Here is a 24,511-nt window from a genome sequence, read left to right on the forward strand (position 1 = left end):
CAGCCACTAGGTTTTCAAAGTTTGGGTTTTATAAGACCTATAAAACCAGAGGACACTGGGATACAAATAATATTTGACTCTAAATAATCTTTCCCTCTCCACTCACTGACATTGCTCAAAATCCTAGATTTTTTCCTCTCAAATAATGAAAACTTAGCACAAGGTTCACTCACACAAGACTCACAAAATCTCACCGTTGATATAATAAATAGATGCCCTAAAACAATGAGTGTGTTCCTGGGGGGAACAGTCTCCAAGTGGAAACAGTAAGACACAAAAAGATGATCAACAATAAAACATTTTCTTAATTAGGGGAAAAAATCCAACTGCTATTTCAAGAATTAAAAGGCTGTCATAATTTTATTGAACTGTCATGCTAGCTCTCCAACAGGCAGGCAGTGGAGACATTTTAAGTGCATTACCTTTAGGAGGAAAATACGACTTGCTTTCAGCTTTGTGAGGCCAGTCTACAACGAGAGGTCCAAACCTGCGAAAGCTGGCAGTGATCTCATCTATAAAACAAAAAAGGAATCTTAGCATAAGAGAAAAAAAAAATATTGCAAACAGAATAGCATAAAGCATGTCTTTTTATTTAAAAAACGTTTTGAGAGCTATTTCTAAAGCATTTTTACAGAAGTCAAACCTACTAAGTGAAATACAATTGTCTGCTGGGTACATTTGGTTATTCACTTTCAACCATGCAAAATGTGTTTCTAACTATAATTCATTGCTCTTCACTGCCAGTAAATTTGATATAAAGAGTTTGGAAGAAAAAAAATATGTCATTAACTAAGGTGACCTCTCAGTCAAGTAAAAAAAAAAAAAAAAAAGACTCTAAAAATAGGAATGTTCTGTATTTAGAAAAAAGGCAAAAGCAAAAGATTACAAAATATTTAAAATGTGCTTTCCCTTATGCAAAATAAACTCTAAAAGATCTAACATTATTAATCTTAGGTTATGATTATTAGTAATCTAAGGTTATGAATCTCTGAGATTATTTTAGAAATAGATACAATTCTTTGGGGCACCTGGGTGGCTTAGTCAGTTAAGCATCTGACTCCAGCTCAGGTCATAATCTCACAGTTCGTGAGTTAGAGCCCTGCATCAGGCTCTCTGCTGTCAGCACAGAGCCTGCTTCGGATGTTCTGTACCCTTCTCTCAGCTTCTCTCCCACTGATTCTCTCTCTCTCTCAAAATAAATAAACTTAAAAAAAAAAAAAAGAAATAGATACAATTCTTTTGGTGAGGAATAGGGGCAAAAAGTAGGTAATTCTATTTGATGATAAAAAGTTAAAACCAATGATCTATTTCTCTCATACTTACCTATGACACAACCTATGAAGAAAATGTTTCCAGCGTTATAGCTCAATAAATTTACCTTTTCCTTCTGACTTCTGACTCAAAGCAGAAGGTTATAACTTAGCCCACACTCAGATTTAAGTTGCCACTCTCTCAGCCATGATCTAAACTTTGTCTTTAAAAAAATCCAATTGATAGATGAGATTAACACCAGTATAAAAATAATTTGGAGGAAAATGAGTCTCCAGCTCTGTACAACCTTAAAGAAAGAAGTCTAAAATAAAATTATTTTTACTTTTTAAAAATATTTTTTAAAAGTTTATTTATTTTGAGAGAGTGAGAGAGAGTACATGCACATGCACACAAGTGGTAGACTAGCCTCACATGGGGCTGGATCCCACGAACCATAAGATCATGACCCGAGACGCTCAACCAACTGAGCCTCCCAGAGTGCCCCTAAAATAAAATTACTTTTAGAGACTATTCCTTTATCACCGTGAAAAAGAAAATCATGATAAATTAGAGGAATGCCATAGCTACAACAATACTGACAAAGCAATTGTTTTAATAATATTTTTATAGCAGATCCAAAACCTACCAGAACTAGAGTTGTTTTTTCCCTTAGGCTAATTCTGTCACAATTACATTTCATTTGTCCATTCAACAAATATCTACTGACAACCTACTATGTGCTGACTGGCTTCGAGCATAAGTGAAAACTCACTTTTGGATTGACGGTATCTCAAAAATATTAAGAAAAATTCTAATTAGTCTTCATTCTTTTAAAGGCAAAGGGTGCTTTTTACTAATCGATATATTAAAATATGAGATGGGATGGTGTGATAAATATGAGCAAAAGCACCGGAATCAGAAGAATTCTGAGCACTAGGTGCACCACTAGCTACACAACCTTGGACAAACTGTCTCTCTCTGAGCCTCTTTCCTTATCTATAAAATGGAGTTGGTAGGATATGCCTTATAGGATAGCTATAAGGATTAAATGAGATAATGTAATGTGAAGCGCTTAGCACAATAATGGGCCTATGGAGAGTTTCATAAATATTAACTTTCATTATTATTTTAAAACGTATCCCCAAATGAAGGCCTAGGAAACAAGACACTGTTGGGAGACTGCTATATATACACACATTTGAACAGCAGACCTGAAGTGCACAATCTATTACTTCCCCATCTATCATATATTTTCATCCTCTGAACACTAAAATATGAATGTCCTAAAGCTGCTTGGAGAGGAGAGACAGGGTCAGATCACACGAAGAACAAATCTGGCCTTGATAAAGTCATTAATGAATGCGTCATACCTTCATCGATATCAGGAGGGAGGCCTCCAACAAACACCTTTCTGGAGTAACGTTCTACTCGTTCTCCATTTTGACAGCGAGTGGGAGAACTTAAGCCAGAGGACAAGGATTGATCGCCATGACTGTCATCCAGGAAGGCATCTTCAAAGGGAAAGAGAGAAGACCGACCTGAAACAAACGTGGAAGTTTCCACAGTTAAAATTATTTTCTTGGACAACAGATGCTTTATTAGGAGCCAAAGTGTAGAGTGAATCATACAAAAAATAAAAGAAGTATCCTGAACTGTGACTTGTACAATAGGATAAGCGACTGCAGATTACAGGGTCTAGATAATACCACCATTTTTGTGTAAAGGTATGTATAGCACGGAAATACTTGGATTGATAGCAAGAAGAATAAAAAATTAGAGCTGTTTTTGCTGCTAAAAATCACTACCTTTTAAAACAGTCCATATTACTGCTGCTAAGAGTATTCAGCAGTTATTTTTCTTTTCCCCAGACATTTCTTAAAATAAATGGAAAAGTAGTCTTTATTCACATATTTTTATTTGTTCAAAGGTTCAGACTGGCCCTGACAGCAGAGGGAATATTAAACTGACAACAAAGGCTGATAACTTCTCTGAGTGCAGGACTAAACATGATCGAATTTTCCCTGTCATTTCAAGCTAATCCAATTTGGGAATAAGCATTTGCATTAACAATAGGTGAAACCGCTCTGGAAAACAGTGTGAAGTTTCCTCAAAAAATTATGACCCAGCAGTAGCACTGCTAGGAATTTACCCAAGGGATACAGGAGTACTGACGCATAGAGGCACTTGTACCCCAATGTTTATAGCAGCACTCTCAACAATAGCCAAATTATGGAAAGAGCCTAAATGTCCATCAACTGATGAATGGATAAAGAAGTTGTGGTTTATATACACAATGAAGTACTATGTGGCAATGAGAAAGAATGAAATATGGCCTTTTGTAGCAACATGGATGGAACTGGGGAGTGTTAGGCTAAGTGAAATAAGTCATACAGAGAAAGACAGATACCACATGTGTTCACTCTTATGTGGATCCTGAGAAACTTAACAGGAACTCATGGGGGAGGGGAGGGGGAAAAAAAAAAAAAAAGAAATTAGAGTGGGAGAGAGCCAAAGCATAAGAGACTCTTAAAAACTGAGAACACACTGAGGGCTGATGGGGGGTGGGTGATGGGTATTGAGGAGGGCACCTGTTGGGATGAGCACTGGGTGTTGTATGGAAACCAATCTGACAATAAATTTCGTATATTTAAAAAAAAAACAACAGGTGAAACACGTAAATGAGAACACATAAATTAAGATGTGGGAGTACAGATGTAGATGTGGTTACGACATCTCCACCCTACTAACCTAAGCAATATTTTATATCACTCAAAAAAATTATTTTCATTGTTAACTCTATGGCCAAGTAGAGTTTATACAGAAAAGGCATCTACCCATTTCACACGACTATAAGAAAGATACCAGCAGTTAGTCTGTTAATAAATGTAACACAATGATGCCACCCAATATTACAAAATAAAATCTAAGTTTAAAAACAAATATATTTCCTGTTTGAGTGAGTTCCTGGTGAAACTTTCCATTAGGTTACACTCTAAAAATGAACTTCTTGAGCTCTCGAACTTTTGAATAAATTCAAAATTCTAAAATAAATTCATACATTCTTCAAAAAAAAGAACAGTGTCTTCCCCATTTAGTCTATCCTGTCTATATTTCCCTGAAAGCTAGATTCTGCGTCACTACAGCCAACTCTCTAAAACAGAATATAAATAGTCTTACAAAAATACTGGACATTTATTTCTCTTACAAAAAAATAGCTACTAATATAACTCTGTTTATTTTATGAACAACCCAGGTGGTATAAGAAAGGCTCTATTTTGATGTTGGGAGTTAATAAATGAAAGGACCTAAGAATTTTTTGTTCAGCTCTTCCCAGATTAGCTACAAAGAAACAGAATAAAATTTGTCACCTCAGTCACCTAGCTTTCTTAGCCTGGCAGGAACAAACAATAGGCAGTAAATTCTCATCGCTTGATGTCTGTTTTGATCAATGGGGGTAAAAGAAATAGATTTGCAGGAACTACAGGCAAAATGACCTTCTCAAAGACATCCAGGGATGTGCTCCCACAACTGTTAGGTTTGCTTTTCACATAGTCTACACTCAGAGAGTTATATGCTTGCTCTGTGACAGGCACATACCCAAATCAGCATTTCCCACACAGTACTCCTATCCTTACCTCTTACCCTCAACACTAGTAACATTAAATGCTCAGAAAACAAAGGCTGATGGGGGTGGGGGTGGGGGGAGACAAATAAATAATACTGGAAAATACTGCACACCATATGCCCTTCCCAGACATTCACAATCCACGTTAGAATACAAACAGTTGGGAAAAGTACCACAGTAAAATAACTTAATCAACATGGACTTAAGATAAAGGAAACATTCAAATATATATAGTTCAGTGGAAAACACCCAAAGAAATATTTATCCATATTCTAGAATCACCAAATAAGATAGTTATTTGAAAGTTCTTGACAAAGAAGTCTGGTGAGAGACAGGCAAATGCATAATTATAAAACAGAGAATTAAGTACTAAGGGAAGAATTTACCAAGAGCACAATTTACTGTCCTACAGGAGATGGGATGGGGAGAGACCTTTAAAGTGATTTCATAGGAAGACAACCTTGAGCAGAATCTTGTGGGCTTTGGAATTTCTAAGGTAAAGAACAAGAATCCATAGAGAAAGAACTTTCAAAACAGCTTTGGTATTTCCCTCCAAACTAGGTCCTCTAGCATTCCCTGCAATCTCAACAGAAATGACTATTTTCCACATCCAATTCAATCCAGAAATCTAGGAGTCCTCCTTGACATCTCCCTTTCATACTCCAAACCTAATCTCTCACTCACTAAATCCTATCAATTCAAGCTATGAAATAATTCATCAATCCATTCACTTCTCCCATCTTCAGTCCTAATGCCCTGGGGGTCCAGATCACTATCATCTCTGCCCTGAACTAATAGTTTAATGAGTCTATAACACACCCTGTTTAGTCTACTGATGTCTATCTTGAACCCCACAATGCTTTCTCCACAAAACAGCCAAAGTCACCATTTTCAAATATTAGTCTGAACATATAACCGCACTCACCTTTATCCTTAAAACCTTCCACTGGTGTGGAATAAAGTACAAAAACATCAGTGTCAATTTTTTAGGCCTCTGTCATCTCCTGTATCACAGTTGCTGCCTCTCTCCCTCTGGTTCACCAACGCCCATCACATAAGACTTCCTTTGAATTTCCTGGTCATTCCTCCTTGCCTCTGGCACTAAGGACAAGGTGTTTCCCTGTTGCCCAAATAAATACTCTCTTCCCAACTCCCCAGTTTTCTAGTTAATTCCCACTTAATCCTTAATCTCAGGTGAAAAGTCACTTCCTCAAGGCAGAACCTTTCTGACCTTTTAGATTAGGTTAGTTCCCTTTTCTATCCATTCATTGCACTTCTCCTAACACTTTTCCTAATTACCATTATACTATCCTGTGGGTTTTTATTTGGTATCTCATTCCCCAATCCCATTAAAATGTAAGCTCTATGAGGACAGGGAACAATTTAATCTCGTTTACTGTATCTTCTTGTCCTAATGAGGGCACATAAAAGGGATTCAGTAAATATTAAAAGTGAGGCAGCATCCAGAAAAGGGTGACAGTATGTGCAAACACACACTACTGCAAGTGTGTGCTGGAATACAACACACAGGTGTGACAATAGCAGGAGGTGAAACCATGTCCTAGGAAATTAAGACCCTTTCCATTGCTTCTATATGTTCAAGTATTATATTCTATACTCTGTATTACAAAAGTAATAGGAAATTTCCCCATTTTCCAAATTTAATATTTCATTCTAATACTACCTTTTTTTTTTTTTTTAACTTCAATCACTTCCCGGAGACTGATATTGCCATCTAATCATCTTCCATCCTGTCAAAAATGACTTTTCTGAGATGCCTGTGACCCTGTCACTCCCTCTACCCCACATCCTACAATAGCCCCCATCACCCTCACCAGTAATTTGCACCTAAGAAAAGAGGGGATGGGAAAAAAAAAAAAAAAAGAAAAGAGGGAATAGGACAAGAGTTTGAAGAAATCTGGGACAGTCCAGATGAGAGATGAGGAAATCTTGAACAAGAGCAGTGACGAAGGAGACAAAGTAGATATTCAAGACATTCTGGAAAAAAAGACACCTTTCTTTGTGCACGGCCAACATAACCACAGCTTCCCAAAATATTCTGGCAAAGAAAATAAAATCAAGAGTTAATTGTAAAAATTTGGACTATTTTAAAAATTGGTTATGGGTACGTAAGAAACTTGCCAAGGTTTTAAAACCGAACCTCTGTCTTATTAGTAGTAGTTAGAGTACCATAGACTTTAGTGTTAAAGTTGCCCTTGGAAATGACACTGCTAAGAATTCACATGTATGTGATGTTTCTCTGTGGATAAGAACTAAGAATATAGGTCTCAGAGCCCAATCCCCAGATCTACTTAATCTGAATGCATGGGGTTCAAATTTGAAAATCTGCACTTTTAACAAATTTCCCCAGTGATCCCTACACTCAAGTTTAAGAGTGAAATGGAGATTAACTGTCTGTAGCAGGCATCCACTTGAAAGTGATATTGTGTCAAGTATATGGAGCCTTGGGAAACATCCAAATTCAGTCAAGTTAAAGAAAGTACATCCTCAGCAACAGAATGTAAAATCTGTATCTAGTCAACCTTACTGCCTCGGTGCTGATGGAACAAATCGTCAGTCCATAGGAAGCATTTAAAAGACACAAGTGTAGACCAAAAGAAGTTAAAAGGATTTTATCATACTGGTAGGATTACTCCTCTGTGGGACAGAATTGTTCCTTTGATGTTTCCATAGCCTGAAAACCATCTATTTCCCTATGCTCTAATTATAAGTTCCTGAAGGACTGTTCTATTAATTAATTTAGTACTCTGCTACCGTGAAGAGGCACCACTGTGACTCTTAAGCTAGTAGACAAATAATCAGCCACTAAAATTGTATTTCTGTTACGTTCATCTCCTTAAGTTAAAACATTGGTATTCTGATTTGTCCAGGGTTCCTCATGCGATTAGTATTTGTGCATTCATTTGGTTGGCATAAATCCATTCCCCCCAAGACGAATCATCCCTGGGAAGACTGATAAAATTTTAGTTTCCAGATACGTGTTATTAGAAACTGAAACTTTAAGAGGCTACACCCAAATCATGTCCTATGAGAAGCCCTACTTCACTAACTAGCATCTCTCTGACATTATTTTTCTTTAATGAAAAACACTGCCCAAGACCAAAACATTTCTTTCATTTTTATTTTTGATGTTTATTTTTGAGAGAGAGAGGAGGGGGGAGGGAGCGAGAGAGAGGTCAAGTGTGAGCAGGGGAGGGGCAGAGAGAGGGAGGGAGACACAGAACTCAAAGCAGGCTCCAGGCTTCGATCTGTCAGCACAGAGCACGATGAGGGGCTTGAACCCACAAACTGTGAGATCATGACTGAGCCGAAGTTGGAGGCTTAACCAAATGAGCCACCCAGGCGCCCCACCAAAACATTTTAAGTAAGCCATGTTACTTCCCCAAAATTATACTTTTATGTGCCTAGCATATAAATCTGCTTTAGAATCTGATACTTCCAGGGGCACTTGGGTGGCTCAGTTGGTTAAGTGTCCAACTTTGGCTCAAGTCATGATCTCATGGTTCATGAGTTCAAGCCCCGCATCGGGCTCTGTGCTGACAGCTCGGAGCCCGGAGCCTGCTTTGGATTCTGTGTTTCTCCCTCTCTCTCTCTGCCCCTCCCCTGTTCACACTCTGTCTCTCTCTCTCTCAAAATGAATAAACATTAAAAAAAAAAAAAGAATCTGATACTTCCATGTAAAACATTCATATTGGATATTTCAAGAGAAGCAGAATACTTCCCAACAGCTGCAATTTGGCCATTTGGCTTTCCTTCCACCAATGGTTCTGCTTTTGTGATATCTATTTTCAATTAATAACCAGAATGTAGTTTTTTGTTCAGTAACGGAACAAATCATCTCTGAATACAGAGACAACTTAAAGCTAAAAGAGCCTTGTAAGAAAAGTGCCAAATATGAAACCCACAAAGCACTAGTTAAGCATGAAGGCTTATCTGAGAGAAGAACTCTTGCTTACTTAGGAGGCTCCCTTTCCTGCAACTTACGATGGGAAAACAACAGCCCACTGACCATGATAGTTCCCAAAGCTGCCCAAACCTCACCTCTCAGCTCCCACCAAAGCCTCTGTAGTCAATCCAGCAGCTTCACCCTACTTGTGGCCCAGTACTTCCATTGTAAGCCTGTTTAGTTTTGCAAGGAGCTCAGAAATTAGTCACTTGAGGAGTATGTTTGGGTTTTTTTTAATGTTTATTTATTTTTGAGAGAGAGTGATGCATGAGGTGGGGGGTGGGGGGGGGCGCAGAGAGAGAAGGAGACACAGAATCCCAAGCAGGCCCCAGGCTCTGAGCTGTCAGCACAGAGCCTGACGCGGGGCTCAAACTCACAAACCACGAGATCATGACCTGAGCTGAAGTTGGACACTTAAATGACTAAGCCACCCATGTGTCCAGGAGTTGTTTGTTTTTTTTTTTAAAGAATTATGAAGAACGACTCCCCTAAGGAAAAAAAAATTGCCTGAAAGTCAAGATAGTCAGGTTCCAGTTTTACTTTGTAATCTTGGACAAAATATTTCACACATCTGAGTCTCATTTACATAATGAGAGATTTGAACTAGATGAATGGTTTTCAAATCTCTGGGAGCAGAATTCCTTGCATTACATAAACATCTTCCACAATACCCTAACATACAGGTATTAAAGTGCATCTTACTTGGCATTACCATGTGGGTATGTCTTAGGCATCACAAACTTAACATGTTTTTAAATGAATTCTTAACATCCACTTTGATCCTGTTCTCTCCTGGTCCCATTTCAATGCATGGCATTGCATTCATCTGGTTGCTCAAGCTAGAACCTGCACATCAGTTTTGAGTCTTCCTTCTTATTTACTGCCCACATTCAATTCTTCAATTTAATGCCATTAAAAAAGGTTGATTCTATCCTCTAGAATATATCTTCCATTTGTTCACGTCTTTCCAACTCTACCGCCATCACTGTATCCGAAAACGCCATCACCTCTTGCCTAGACTACTACCTTCATTCTGAACTAGACAACCCACTTCTCTCACTTTGCTCTAAATAATAGCCAGAGTGCTCTTTTAAAAACATAAATATGATCATTTGACCCTGCTTTAAAACATTCATAGATTTCCTCTTGTACTTGGACCAAGTTCAAAATCCTTACCAGGAGCTAAAGCCCAGAAAGATCATATTTCCTTCCTTCCTCCAACTTCATCTTAATACACCCTCCTCTCTCTCCTACCAAGCTCAGTCATTCTGGTCTCTACTTCCTCAAATACACAAAGCCCTTTCATGCCTCACCCCGCCCCACACACACTTTTTAAATAAAAGCTTTATTAAGATATAATTCACCTACCATACAATTCATCCAATTAACCCATTAGCAGCCACTCCTCATTTTCCCTGAACTCTCTCAGGCCTAGGCAATACTAGTCTACTACTATAGACTACTGTAGTCTACTATTGATACTTTCTATATTAATAGAAAGGATATTTCATAAAAGTGGAATCTTACAATATTTGATCTTTTGTAATTGCCTCCTTTCACTTAGTATGTTTTCAAAGTTTAACAATGTTGTAGTATTTATCAGTACTTTGCCACAAGCCTCTTAAAATAGCTGTCTTAAAATTTCTGGAATTTCCTTTAAAACATTCTAAAGAAAGAGGGGAAAAAAGAGAGGATATATGAAACAAGATTAGCAAAAATGTTGATAATCATTGAAGCTAACTGATGGGTACAGAGTTCAATAAACTGTTCTATTTCTGTGTATGTTTGAAAATTTCCACAATAGAAATTTTCCTTTAAAGATACCTGTCTTCCCATCCTTTGGGTTTCAGTTTAAATAACATCTTTTCAGAGAAAACTATCCTAGGTTAGAGGGAAGTTCCCATTTTTCTTGCCTAGCACTCTTCACAATTATCGAGTATGGAAATGTTTCTTTCACTTATTTATTGTCCCTCTCCTACTAGAATGAACATTCTGTAGGGAGACAGAACACACCTAGAGTCTAGCACTGCATCCAACCCCAAGTAAGCACACAAGCACACAAATGCAATTAAGGTGGACAGCTCAGAACCCCTGTGTCATTGTTTAAAACCCTCCCAGACCAACTTCTTGCAAAAACAAAACACCAGTGATCTTATTCCCCTCACCATTTCCTGTGCTCAAATCTCCCTATTACTATAAGCAGTAACGTTTCAGATATTATAACCATAAACAGGAATTTCTTCAGCTATCCGTGTTTCACTGAGGGACCATCCATTCCTTTAGACAAGAAAACTCACATAACCATGTTTGAATTAGCAGGATGCCATGTCAGTATCATGGTCTCACTGACAGAGATGATCTCTCCTCCCTTCAACAAACTTTTGGCAAAAAGACCCAACTTCAACTGGAAACCCAAGTTTGTTTCATTGGATTTTTAGAACCTCTGTTATTACCTAAGATTAATACCTCATATCATGTCAATAGATTTTTATGGATTAAATATACACAGAAGTACATTTTATAATAGTAACTCTACTAGTAAAGTAACTGATGATTCTTTGTATTTGCTCATTTACATTGTTTAAAAGAATATTTTATATTTTCCTTGCTGCTTTTCAAGAAATTCTGTTAAACATCAAGAGTACTGGCAGAGCCAACATGTCTTATGGACATCTTATGGACAGAAGTCTCCCAGAGACCTTAAAAGCTCATATGAAAAAGGTAACATATATTTTAAACAGGGGTGAAATGTGTAGTCAAATATCTTGTATGACACTACCTGTTGGTCTAGTTTCTAACAGGGTCTGCAGTGTATAGGAAGAGATATATCAAAGCTTATAGAATGCCAGAATACTCCAGAAAAAAATATTAAAATTATTTGGAATCATTTTGATTCTATAGGGGAATATGGGAAGATAAATCAACATCTGTCTAATGAAATACATCTTTAAAACAAAAATGGGGGGCGCCTGGGTGGCGCAGTCGGCTAAGCGTCCGACTTCAGCCAGGTCACGATCTCTCGGTCCGTGAATTCGAGCCCCGCGTCGGGCTCTGGGCTGATGGCTCAGAGCCTGGAGCCTGTTTCCGATTCTGTGTCTCCCTCTCTCTCTGCCCCTCCCCCATTCATGCTCTGTCTCTCTCTGTCCCAAAAATAAATAAACGTTGAAAAAAAAATTTTTTTTTAAAAATAAATAAATAAAACAAAAATGGGTATAATGGGAAATACACTTGGATATTTAAATACTTTATATATAATCATTAATTAAAAAAAAAAACTTATTCATTTAGGGGCACCAGGGTGGCTCAGTCTGTTAAGCGTCCAACTGGTCATGATCAGGTCATCATCTCAAAGTTTGTGAGTTCAAGCCCTTGTTGGGCTCTGTGCTGACAGCTCAGAGCCTGGAGCCTGCTTCAGATTCTGTGTCTCCCTCTCTCTCTGCCCCTCCCCCATTCATGCTCTGTCTCTCTCTGTCCCAAAAATAAATAAACGTTGAAAAAAAAATTTTTTTTTTAAAATAAATAAATAAAACAAAAATGGGTATAATGGGAAATACACTTGGATATTTAAATACTTTATATATAATCATTAATTAAAAAAAAAAACTTATTCATTTAGGGGCACCAGGGTGGCTCAGTCTGTTAAGCGTCCAACTGGTCATGATCAGGTCATCATCTCAAAGTTTGTGAGTTCAAGCCCTTGTTGGGCTCTGTGCTGACAGCTCAGAGCCTGGAGCCTGCTTCAGATTCTGTGTCTCCCTCTCTCTCTGCCCCTCCCCCATTCATGCTCTGTCTCTCTCTGTCCCAAAAATAAATAAACGTTGAAAAAAAAATTTTTTTTTAAAAATAAATAAATAAAACAAAAATGGGTATAATGGGAAATACACTTGGATATTTAAATACTTTATATATAATCATTAATTAAAAAAAAAAACTTATTCATTTAGGGGCACCAGGGTGGCTCAGTCTGTTAAGCGTCCAACTGGTCATGATCAGGTCATCATCTCAAAGTTTGTGAGTTCAAGCCCTTGTTGGGCTCTGTGCTGACAGCTCAGAGCCTGGAGCCTGCTTCAGATTCTGTGTCTCCCTCTCTCTCTGCCCCTCCCCTGCTCATGCTCTGTCTCTGTCTCTCTCTCAAAAATAAATAAACATTAAAAAAAATTTTTTTAACTTATTTATTTAAATTCAAGTTAGTTAACATACAGTGTAGTACTGGTTTCAGGAGCAGAACCCAGTGATTCATCTCTTACATATAACACCTAGTGCTCATTCCAACAAGTGCCTTCCTTAATGCCCATCACCCACTTAGTCCATCACCCCACACATCTCCCGTCCAGCCACCCTGTTTGTTCTCTGTATAAGATTCTCTTATGGTTTGCCCCCCTCTGTGTTTTTAGCTTATTTTTCCTTTCCTTCCCCTATGCTCATCTGTTGTGTTTCTTATATTCCACATATATATATTTCACATGAGTGAAATCATAGGATATTTGTCTTTCTCTGCCTGACTTATTTCACTTAACACAATACACTCCAGTTCCATCCACACTGTTGCAAATGGCAAGATTTCATTCTTTTTCATCGCCAAGTAGTCCTATTCTTACACATCTAATTCTGCCTCCCTACCTCTGTTTCAACTACACTATTGGAAGTGCTTGATTTGCCAAGGTCTACCCTCCAGGACTTTTTTCCTATCTAAGCCTTCAGCTGATGTCCAAGTTCTCTCCTGTTTTCGTTACTTGATCATGAAACCCTCTTCCTAAAGCCGGACATATCTGTGTCTAGGAGTCTTACCCTCTGTTTCAAAAACCATTCATCAGGGCCTCACAGACCATTTCACTGCAAATTTTCCTCTCCAGCTGGCCCCCAATGCATACACTCAGAGACATAGGCTCCAAGGATCTGGCCATGCCAATCTCACCTTGAAGCTTTTTTTTTTTTTTTTTTAAGTTGAATCACATACCTGGAAACGCTTGCTTCCCACTCCTCTTCCATTATCCAAATAGTTCCTGAAATTCTACCTACTCCAGAAAACTTTCCCAGGTGTATTAGGAGAGGTGAAAGATTCCACTGGCCTAATCCTTACTGAGAGATCTCAAAACCGTCACAAATAATTCCCTTTGCTTTCTACTCCTAAAATATTTACCAACATGTATATGTAATGCATAGAATGAGTTATAGCTAAATCTTAATCATAGATAAAGTACCATACATCAATGAGTTTTCTTAAATCTTTATTTAAATTCCAGCAAGTTCACTTTTTATGCTTTTGTGGGAAAGTCTAAACTTTAGAGGAAAGAAATCAGTAATTAATATAATCCCTGATCACACAAATAAACGAGTATGAGGAAATCTGCCACTTTAAAATTTATACTATGCAGCAGTGGCCCAAATGAGTATATTTTAGGAAATGAGAATAAATATGCGGTACACCTGCCCCATCTCACATGGCTATGTCACTACATTTAAGTAAGATGACTTCTTTTTCAGCTTTGGAAATAAAAGACTAGATAAAAGCATGGAACAAAAATTCTCTACCTGGTCTTTTCTCATTACAGAAAGTCAACATTCAGTCTTTTAATATTCTCTCTCTCTTTCACACACACACTCTCTCTCTCATCATTATCTTCTTCATTGACAACTAGCCAACTACACACTTACGGCGAGCAGGGACCAAGTCATTCTAGGCAGTGTTTAGCGTAACACTTGATGCAAATACGACCATGTTTGTGAAAACAATTAAGTCAAACTTTACAAATAGATATGGGGAAGGTAACAAGAATAGAAGAGTAATTTTTTCAGGACCTTAGAAATTACAAGTGATCTTAATATTCTTGATGTCTGGTATTTAATATACTATAATTTGTAAAAGTAAAATAATTTGTTTAAAAATAGGATGCTATACTCTGGTCTGCATAGACGTAGGGTGTTACTTCAAAAACAATCCTCATCCATAAACATTTAATAAGTGCTAATTATATGTAGGTCACAGTACTAGGCATAAGACACAATTGTCCTCAAAGAACTTCTCTCCAGTGGAAGAATCAGAATGTACAGAAAAGACAAGAAGAACGTAAGACAGTAGAAGCAGAGGAAAAGGCTGCCTACAAGGCACTGGGCAAGGCTTCCTGGGAGAGAGAAGGCTTAAATTCGTAAGGATAGGCTTTAGATAAGGAAATGAGAGGAAGGGTGGATAGTACTTACGATGGCCAGGCTGTGGGAAAGTACGGAGACTGATAGGGGAAGGTGGGATGGAAAAAATTGAGACAATGAGGCTGGTGAAACTGGGAGAAGCCAGATGATGGGGGTCCTAGATGGAAGAGGAGCATGACATGGACAAAGTGGTGTTTCAGAAAGAAACAATAGAAATGAGGCCTGAGACACTAGAGGAAAAACTCTGGCAAGATGTGGTAACTGATCGGTACGTAAGAAGTGGAGACGCTAGTCCCTGCTGTCTACCCTCCAGATGGTGTCTGTTTTCTGTACAAAAGTGTCCATTCCTGGGGTGCCCGGGTGGCTCAGTTGGTTAAGCGACCAACTTCGGCTCAGGTCATGATCTCGCAGTTTGTGAGTTCAAGCCCCGCGTCGGGTTCTGTGCTGACAGCTCAAAGCCTGGAGCCTGCTTCAGATTCTGTGTCTCCCCCTCTCTCTACACCTCCCCTGCTCACGCTCTTTGTCTGTCTCTCAATAATAAATAAACGTTAAAAAAAATTTTTTTTAAAGTGTCCTTTCCTTATTCCTTCTCAAGAGTGATCAATTTGCTACCAAAATGAAAAACTATATGTATAGTACAGAATGATTTCTAGTAATACTATTATCTATGCTTTCAATTTATAAGCAAGAAGGTTAAAAATATTAAATGGTAATTTCTACAGCTAAAAAATAATCAACTACACAAATGTTTTTCTTCACCACGATTTAAAAACAAAACTGATGATACGATTCCATCATGAAAGAAGTTTTCAATGGTAGTTCAAATACTTATTAGGTTCTGCCAATATCCATCTACTCAAAAAATATTTACTGTGGAATCAATAATAAAATACTATGAATGTAATATTATTAACTTCTTTTTAAAACTCAATTACAACATCAGAGATATCCTGATGAAAGGTAAACAGCACTCAATAAGCAACCAAAAGACAAAGGTTCCAGATCTGGCTCTGACTTTAACTTGAGACCACATAGCAAGTAAATCACTTCATCTCTCCCAGATTCTGCAAGTGAGTCCCAAAGCAGCTTATACTGGTGGAATGCTTTTAGTGTACACAAATAGGTTTTCCTCTCCCATTTTTTACACTATAACTTCACTAACACTCTTAAGGTTGGACAAGATTGGCTTTATTACCTCATAATCTACAGATGAAGATACCAGACAGAAGCAATAAAGCAGTGATTACAAACTAGGTCTTTGACCCTAAATCTCATACTCCTTCAAAACACTACATTAGGCTTACCCTACCAACTTAATAAAATTATTTGAATGAATTACAGATAGAAAAATGCTGTAGAAAGGTAATGGCATTATACAAATAAAAGCAGTATTATTTTGTTTGAGTGGGATCAGGAGACAATGCAAGTTTATGGGGCTTAGAGCCTATACAAGTTGGGGGTCTGCTTCAAGAAAAAGAACACAAAAATAAGGTAAAGAGGGAGTCCCCTTGAAAGTGAGGGTCCCTACAACTTAAGCTTCTCTACCTTCAAGGTAAATCTGCTTCTGGATTAACACTAAAGAATTCACCAGTAAATCTACTAAGATCAAGAATTGCCCTCTAAAACCTAACTTTTGCTTTCTAAATAGTATGAAAAGAACACAGTGGATAAAACACACACACACACACACACACACACACACACACACACACACACACAAAATTATGCTTGGCCTTTATTCTCTCAAGATCATAATAAATCACGTAACAAAAATTTCCAGGTAGAAATAGTCTTTGCTATGTCTATATTAGGATTAAAAGAACAAACTACCAACTAACAACAAAAAACAACTATAATGAAAGTGATGAGAATTATTTTGCTAAAATAAGCTAGAACATCATACCACACAATAATTATTGTTTTGCACACACACAGGTATAAACACACACACACTCATATTTACTCACAATTTGGCAAGCAAAAGATCTCATTAAAAAATTTACCTCGTCTCCGCCCATAGCTCCTGGCTGCATGTAAACACAGAAGAAAACCATGGGTATCTTTATCAAAATGGTGAATTTAGAAATAAAAAAATATTCACATAAACCTTTTCTAAGTATTTTCAGAATTAATCTGGAGATACTGTTCAACTCGACTGCAGAGATAATATATTAAAAAAAAAAAAGAAAAACCTTTATGAAGCACAAGTTAAAACATAATCTTAAAGAGAAATTCACCTGGATATGGCAGCCACTGACAAAGATACAATGGGTGCTTAAGTTACATAGTCTTATAGGGATTTATGCTGTGGTCCATTATCTGTATCAGATATAGACAGAGTTCTTTTAAATTTTTTTCTGATTAATCAATCTTCATTTGTGCTGTATTACCATCAGACATCACTTTAAAGGAAAACATTCATTCTAAATTAAAAACTGTAGTGTATGGTGGTCACACTGAATTTCTTCACACATGCGCATACACACACACACACACACACACACACACACACACACACACACACACACACACCTACATATAAACCCCATAAAGAGTCCCCTAAAAACTATATAGAAATTTAATGCACAATTAACTCTGGTTCTACAGAATGTGATGTGTCTGTGTGAAAATTTCAGTGAAGTCTCTTTGGTCTCCCCATTTACTTTCCACACAGTATCACAAACGGGGGGAAAACCACATCTTTTTCACCTAAGAAGTGAACTGAAAAAGTAGAAAGGGATTCAGTACTGGGTACATCCCAGGGCATATTGAAAAATAAAATGCTTTGAAGATTTTCTTCCCTTTCAAAACTCAAGGCCCACAGAATGCATTATTACAACATTTACTAGAGCTAGACTATGGTATCATTCATATGTATATGTATATGTATATGTATATGTATATGTATATGTATATGTATATGTATATGTATATGTATATGTATATTGCAAGGATATCCTGTCATCTAAAATAACTTTCAAAGTAGAAAGTTTTTCAAATTTGAAAACTCAGGTTCTATAAAACAAATGAGAACTCTATTTAATCCATTTTTAAAGTGTCAATAACATGTTACAATATTAGCTTAAAACAAATCAAAACAAGAAACAGTGATAATTTGCGGTTACATTTGCAGTATACGGTAGCACTGAAGAAAACGATTTCTCTCCTAGAAAAAGAATTCAGACTTTTCAGCTAGAAAGTTGAAATACCAGTTGGCCTGCTAGTTCCCACTTTTCTTCAGACATCATACCCTCGCCTACACACATTTGGCCTCTTCACTTTCCCATTACATAAATATTAAAAAGAATTTTCCAGTTCAAGCCCTACTTTCTCCCTAACTTCTCCCATCACTATAACCTTCAATTAAAAAAAACACAACCTTTTCTGAATTTACACAGCAGTACTGTTTACATCACTTACAAAAGGAACACATTCCAAAAAAAGTAAAAATTAAGGAATTTTTATCCTTTTCGTTGTTGGGAACCTGGAATTCATCTCCCCGCATAAATATATTTGCATAAATATCTCCCCATGTAAAATTCATCTCCTTACATAACTACCATGCAGTAAGTGGTAGTTTCCTAGTTTGGCCCCCCAAAAGCCTACTTCATTTATAATAATAGGGATGAGTTAATACTAATAGACAGCACTATTAGATTAAGAGGACTTTGTATGCTTACGAGATTAAGTATGCTTTGATGTTGTACACCTATTTCTTTGTCCCTTCTCCCATCCCCAATGATGTCATACTGCCCAAAACCCCCACCACAAACCTCTATTTAGAGAGGAAATAAAACATTCTGTATTTCAAAATTACTCATTTCTCTCCCAAACAACAAATTCCCATTCTTTCATTATATCTGATTTTTGGCCAGATGCTCAAATGAAAAAGAATCTGATTACAATACCAAGGTACAAATGACTCATCAGACCTTAACACCCCTAAAGGATAAGGAGAATGCTGTTCACTTGAGTCTTCAACTGCCAAATTTTCAGGTAATAGAGAACATGAAGTGAATAGATCCAGTCAGTCTCGGGGGTGAGGAGGAGCATTCTGAGCTGAGGAGATGGGTAAGGCTTGCAAAAGCATACTTGGGAGTTTTAATCAAAGCTTCTTTAAACAGTTCATGATTTTTATGGATTTTTTTTTCATTTCTTATCAAAAAGACAGTAAATTGGTTCATGTCAGCTTGGTGACTGATACAGGGGCAAGACAGCATAAGGGATAGGCAACCAATTTAAAGCAGTTTTGTGAGAAGCTTCAATTTGTTTTCATCATTCATTGTGTAATTTAATTATGTGCAAACCTGGTCCTAATTTCAGAATTTTATCTATCATCCCTATGGTGATTATTATTATAGCAGCTAACACTTAATTAGTACTTGCTATGTTCCAGAACAGTTCAAAAGCTTTGCACGTATCAATGTCATTTAATATACCCCATAACTTTATGAAATAAGAATTCTTATTAGCCTCTTCTTATAGATGAAGAAAATGGGACACAAAATTAAGTATCTTGCCTAAAATCTTACAGCTAGGAAGTGGTGAGTGGTGAATCTAAGCACTCTGGCTCCAGAGTCCACACCTGCAACCACCTCACTATACTGTTAAATGCCTAGAGACCAAGGTCATTATCTTGTATATCTTTTACTATCCTCTAATGCACCTGGTAGAATGCTCTATACCAAGTTGGTATTCAACAAATATATGTTGTTGGCTGTGTGTGTAATCAAGGGAAGGAGTAACAAATGCCTTGATGGCCTTTAGAATGTATGCCACCTCTGTTGGGTGATTAAAGATTTGCTCATACGAGGGCCACTTGCAAATAGACTAATTAGAGTCAAACTCTTCCCTAAAGGAGATGTAATGAAATGAACACCAAGGAGAGAAATCTGGGAACACAAAAGTAATGCCTTCTCTTGAGAACAAATATGATTTTTAAACAAGAATACTGAAAAATAAACTTATCATGAGTCTGCACAAAATGATCCCACATAGAAAGAAAAAGGGGGGGGGGAGTAAATATGACTAATTCCATTTGTATAGTACATTATATGCTAGTATGGATTTATACCAGATATAAGACATGATATGTATTCTAAGCAGTGCCTCTAAGAACTTTAATTCTTATTTAATCATCATCATCATCATTACAGATAAAGTTCTTTTCACCGTTTCACATATATTACTTTTAGAACTCACAAAAAATTACATTTAATTTTTAGAAATTGTGGTAGGTGTTACCCTTGGCTAAGGGTATTAACTAGAAGGCAGACTGAGGGGGGTTCTGGGGCGATGGTAATGTTTTGGTCTTGATCCAGGTACTGGTTATATGGGTGCGTTCAATTTGTAATAGTATATCAAGTTATATATTTATGATTTGTGCATTGTTTGGATGTATATTATAGTTCTATTAATAAAAATGAAAACATTACAAAAATTTTATTTTTAAATTGATTCACTGGGATAAAAGGTTATAAGATTAATGCAGAAAGTCCATAATGCTAACATTTTTATAGTCTTTAAGTCATAAATCTGGGGGTGCCTGGCTGTAAGAGTTGTAGTAGAGCATGCAACTCTTGATCTCAGGGTTGGGAGTTCAGGCTCTATGTTTCGTGTAGAGATTACTTAAAAATAAAAAAATCTTTTTAAAAAGTCATAAATTTGAATAACTCAAAATTGAAAAATTAAAGATTTTTAATATATCAGAATAAATATAAAAAGGTACATGTACTTTACAATGAGATATAACAGAGTTACTCTAAAAATAAGTTTACATGATCAATGACTAGTACATTGTGAATGGTACTCTCATGTTAATGTTATGGTTTATTAAGCATATGAGGCAATAAAGTAAAATGAATTACCTGTTACTCTTATGACTTGACCTACACTTGGGTCTTAAATGGCTGCAGTCATACAAGTGATTCCTCAAGGGCATGTTATGATCTGATTTAAAACCTAAACTAATTCTTCAGCTACATAGATTCACCCAAATTTAAAGTTTCTCTAAGCAAAGTAACATCATATACAGATTCCACCACAGAGGCTCAAAAATGAGATAGAGAGACAAAGGGAAGAGGGCCAGAGAGAGAAGGATCTCTGTTCTATTGTGTATCAAAGTAGCATGCACCATTTCAGGAACTTAAGCAGTCCCTAGGATGCTATACTGATGTAAAACAAATGAACAAGATAAAGACCTTAGTACAACATTTAAAAAACTGGCTTGGAAATATTTGCCAAGACTGTTAAAAGTCAACTGCAGGAACAAATTGTTAATTACTTTCCTTGTTATAAAATCAGTTGCTTAAAAACACCTTATGAACTTATGTTTTGAATACCATTTCAGTATGTAAAATTAAATTCTATTCAAACACCTAATGGTCCCTTTCAGCTTCCATCTAAGTATTAGTCATGCAAAAAACTCCACCTAAGATGGGTTAAGATCTCAAAGGTGGTACAAAAATGCTCCCCCTTCTGTAATTAGATTAATTCCCAAAGAGCAGGAGTGATGGAGTTTGTTCCATAAATGCTCCTTCTCTTTGTCTTTATAACGACAGGGAAGACAGTTTTAGTCCAATGATTCTCAGATATGGCAAATTATAATTGAAAAGAGATCAATTTTTCCATAAACAATATGAACTTACATGTAAAAACGATGCTTGAAAGGATGGGATACATTTTCAACTATTATATTCACATAAAGTATTTGGATGTTTTAAAATCTCTTCCTCCTACTCTTCTCATTTTGATTCTTACCCATTTTTCTCAGACGAATCTTTCTATTCAATTTGCAATCCTAAAAAGTAACATGAGCAGCTATCATAATATACGTTTTCAGATGGGTAAACGGAGGCCCAGAAAGGATGACGGGCTCCAGGCTGTTCAGCTATGCAAAGTTGGGACTGAATCCAGTCCACATTGGTTCTAAACCATTTATTCTTTAAGTTGAGGTATTATTTACATTCAGTAAAACTAATTCCCTGTAAATTTGGACAGTTTGATAACAGCAGTTTGGCCACTTTTGATAATTATATATAGTCGTGTCACCACTGAGTTCTATCCTACAGAACAGTTCATCTTCCTAAAAAACTTTCTTGTGCCCCTTTGCTGTTGACCCAATCCCCCAAACCATGGTCCTTGGCAAACATAATCTGCTTTCTGTACTGTTTTGTTTGCCCTTTCTACAACTTCATATTAATACAATCAATGTGTTTGACTTCCTATACTTAGAATAATGTTCTTGAGCTTTATCCATGCTGTTACATGTGTTCATATTTTGTTTCTCTTTATTGCTGAGTAACATTCCATAGTATGGAAATACCACAATTTATCAATTCATCGGTTGTTATGGACTGAAATGTGTACCCTCAAAATACATAGGTTGAAGTGCTAATCCCTAGTGTGACTTATTTGAAGGCAGGATCTTTAAAGAGGTAATTAAGGTTAAATGAGGTCATAAGGATAGGGCCCTAATCCAGTAAGACTGGTGTTCTTATAAGACGAAGAGATACCAGGCATGCCCAGAAACACAGAAAAGGCCATGTAAGGTCACAGCAAGAAGGCAGCCAGCCCTCTGCCAGCCAAGGAGACAGGCCTCAGAAGAAACCAACCCTGCTGACATCTTGATCTTGGACTTCCAGCCTCCATACTGTGAGGAAATAAATTTCTGCTGTTCAAGCCATCCAGCCTATGCAGCCCTAGTAAAGTAATCTTAGCTATCAAGACTGAAGAGCCAGTATTTCAGTCCTTGAAAGCACTCGGCAATTCCCTTTAGAATTACTACTTCATCATCCTTTATTTATTTTTAAAATTTTTAAAAAAATCTTTATTTTTGAGAGAGAAAGAGACACACAGAACATGAGCAGGTGAGGGGCAGAGAGACAGGAAGACACAGAATCTGCAGCACGCTCCAGGCTCTGAGCTGTCAGCACAGAGCTCGATGCCGGGCTCAAACTCACGAACCGCGAGATCATGACCTGGGCCACAGTCAGATGCTTAGCCAACTGAGCCACCCAGGCACCCCCATCATCCTTTAAAAGTATTTGCTGTTAGTAGCATAATCCAAGTTTAATAAAAAAGGGAACTTCTCACCCCAATTTTTTTGTTTTATTTCATTATTACTACCACAGCACTATTGTTTTCTGGTAGTCATTACATTTAAAGCTGTTACTTTATGAATTAAAATCAGTATTTTTAATAGGCATTTTTATGGATTGGTCAGAAAAATCTAATGGTCATTAATAACATATGTAACTGTATCCTGCATCCTAAACAATTGAGTTTTTGCAATGTTCTACTTCACTGCCTAAAAAATCTTATAGGAACCCTAGACTTTTAGTCAATCTCCCAAACAAAACAGGAATTACTTGTGTAACCAAAACAAAGGTGTTCGACCTAGTTCAGCTAGAATACTTTAAAATGAGACTAAGGAGACTCACTTCAGCCTCTTCCAGTCTTGTTTTTTTCCCAGCAGAACTCTCTCTCCTCCCCAAAACAAACTCCAACAGATATGAAATATTTTGTTCCCCGGAGCAGCACCGGGATCCAGAGCCCAACCTGTCATGTACCCTTCTCCCATAGTGGCCTTTAAAGTAGCTCCTTGGATGCTGGGGTTCCACAGAACAAGATTAGAAAACTAAAGATCTATACTCTATGGTAGGACCCTTCTTACAAGGTAGAAAGTTCCTTCTAATATGTATCTCTCTATTTTCCTTAACAATAGATCCCAGCCTAATCCCAGTTTTGAGGGTCGTTGCTTTATCTTTTGGTTTTCCCTTTTCTATAACAAAAATACATTTAATTACTCTTCATAATAAATGGTTTTTCATAATCCATATCATTTTGAACATTCTCCTTTGGATAAACGTAATTTTCCAGGAAGACACTTGTCTGTGCAAGCTTCTCATGAAAACAAGGCCCTTCACCATCTGACCCCAACCACGTTTCAAATCCTCATCTTAGTCACACCAATTCAGTCCACTTTTCCCATAGTATCAATATAATATAAGTACTTATCTAGTCTGCATAAGAATCTAGATATCCATGTCTTGACATCTATTCCGCCCCGTAAGAACCCCTGAACTCCTCTGTCCATTTCCATCCACTATTATTTTTTCCATCTTGCCCAAAATGTAAGTTCAAGGCTTCTCTATACCATCTTGCAGTGTCCATTCACACCCAGTATTAGGTTAGTCTCCAAAGTACATTTACCATATAGGTTACTTATGGAGTCTCAGTGTATGGTATGTTATCAAAGTATCACTTCAGAACTTCTAAATTCATTTCCTAAACTCCTCATGAAAGCAAAAGAAAATCAATCTAAGTCTGTTGTATCTGACAAGATTTCTCTGGAAACAAACCTAAAGAATCTCTGCATTATTCTGTTATCCCTACTTGGAGAGAGTGTGCATGCACATCTCCCCACATCAGGTGATGTCTATGCCCTTCACATCTGTGGCCTAATAGCATTCCACAGCGAGTAACTATCACCTTACTTATATTTCAGTAGAACGATACTA

The 24,511-nt window shown here is 37.0% G+C and overlaps 1 protein-coding gene across 8 annotated transcripts in view; it reads right to left on the bottom strand.

The window, feature by feature from the left end:
• The window catches only part of CPEB3 (cytoplasmic polyadenylation element binding protein 3), a 196,195-nt gene that overhangs the window by 79,267 nt on the left and 92,417 nt on the right, over nt 1–24,511 (bottom strand). For 6 of the 8 annotated variants that reach the window (XM_047825969.1, XM_047825971.1, XM_047825970.1 and 3 more), the window contains 3 exons: nt 16,994–17,017; nt 2,622–2,789; nt 423–512 (listed from right to left, as the gene is read on the bottom strand). In XM_047825969.1, coding sequence (XP_047681925.1) covers nt 423–512; nt 2,622–2,789; nt 16,994–17,017 — 282 coding nt within the window. The remainder of the gene's footprint in view (nt 1–422; nt 513–2,621; nt 2,790–16,993; nt 17,018–24,511) is intronic. The other 2 variants (XM_047825974.1, XM_047825972.1) reach the window with 1 other exon arrangement.

This window comes from Prionailurus viverrinus, chromosome D2, assembly GCF_022837055.1.
Source record: "Prionailurus viverrinus isolate Anna chromosome D2, UM_Priviv_1.0, whole genome shotgun sequence".
Taxonomy (NCBI): domain Eukaryota; kingdom Metazoa; phylum Chordata; class Mammalia; order Carnivora; family Felidae; genus Prionailurus; species Prionailurus viverrinus.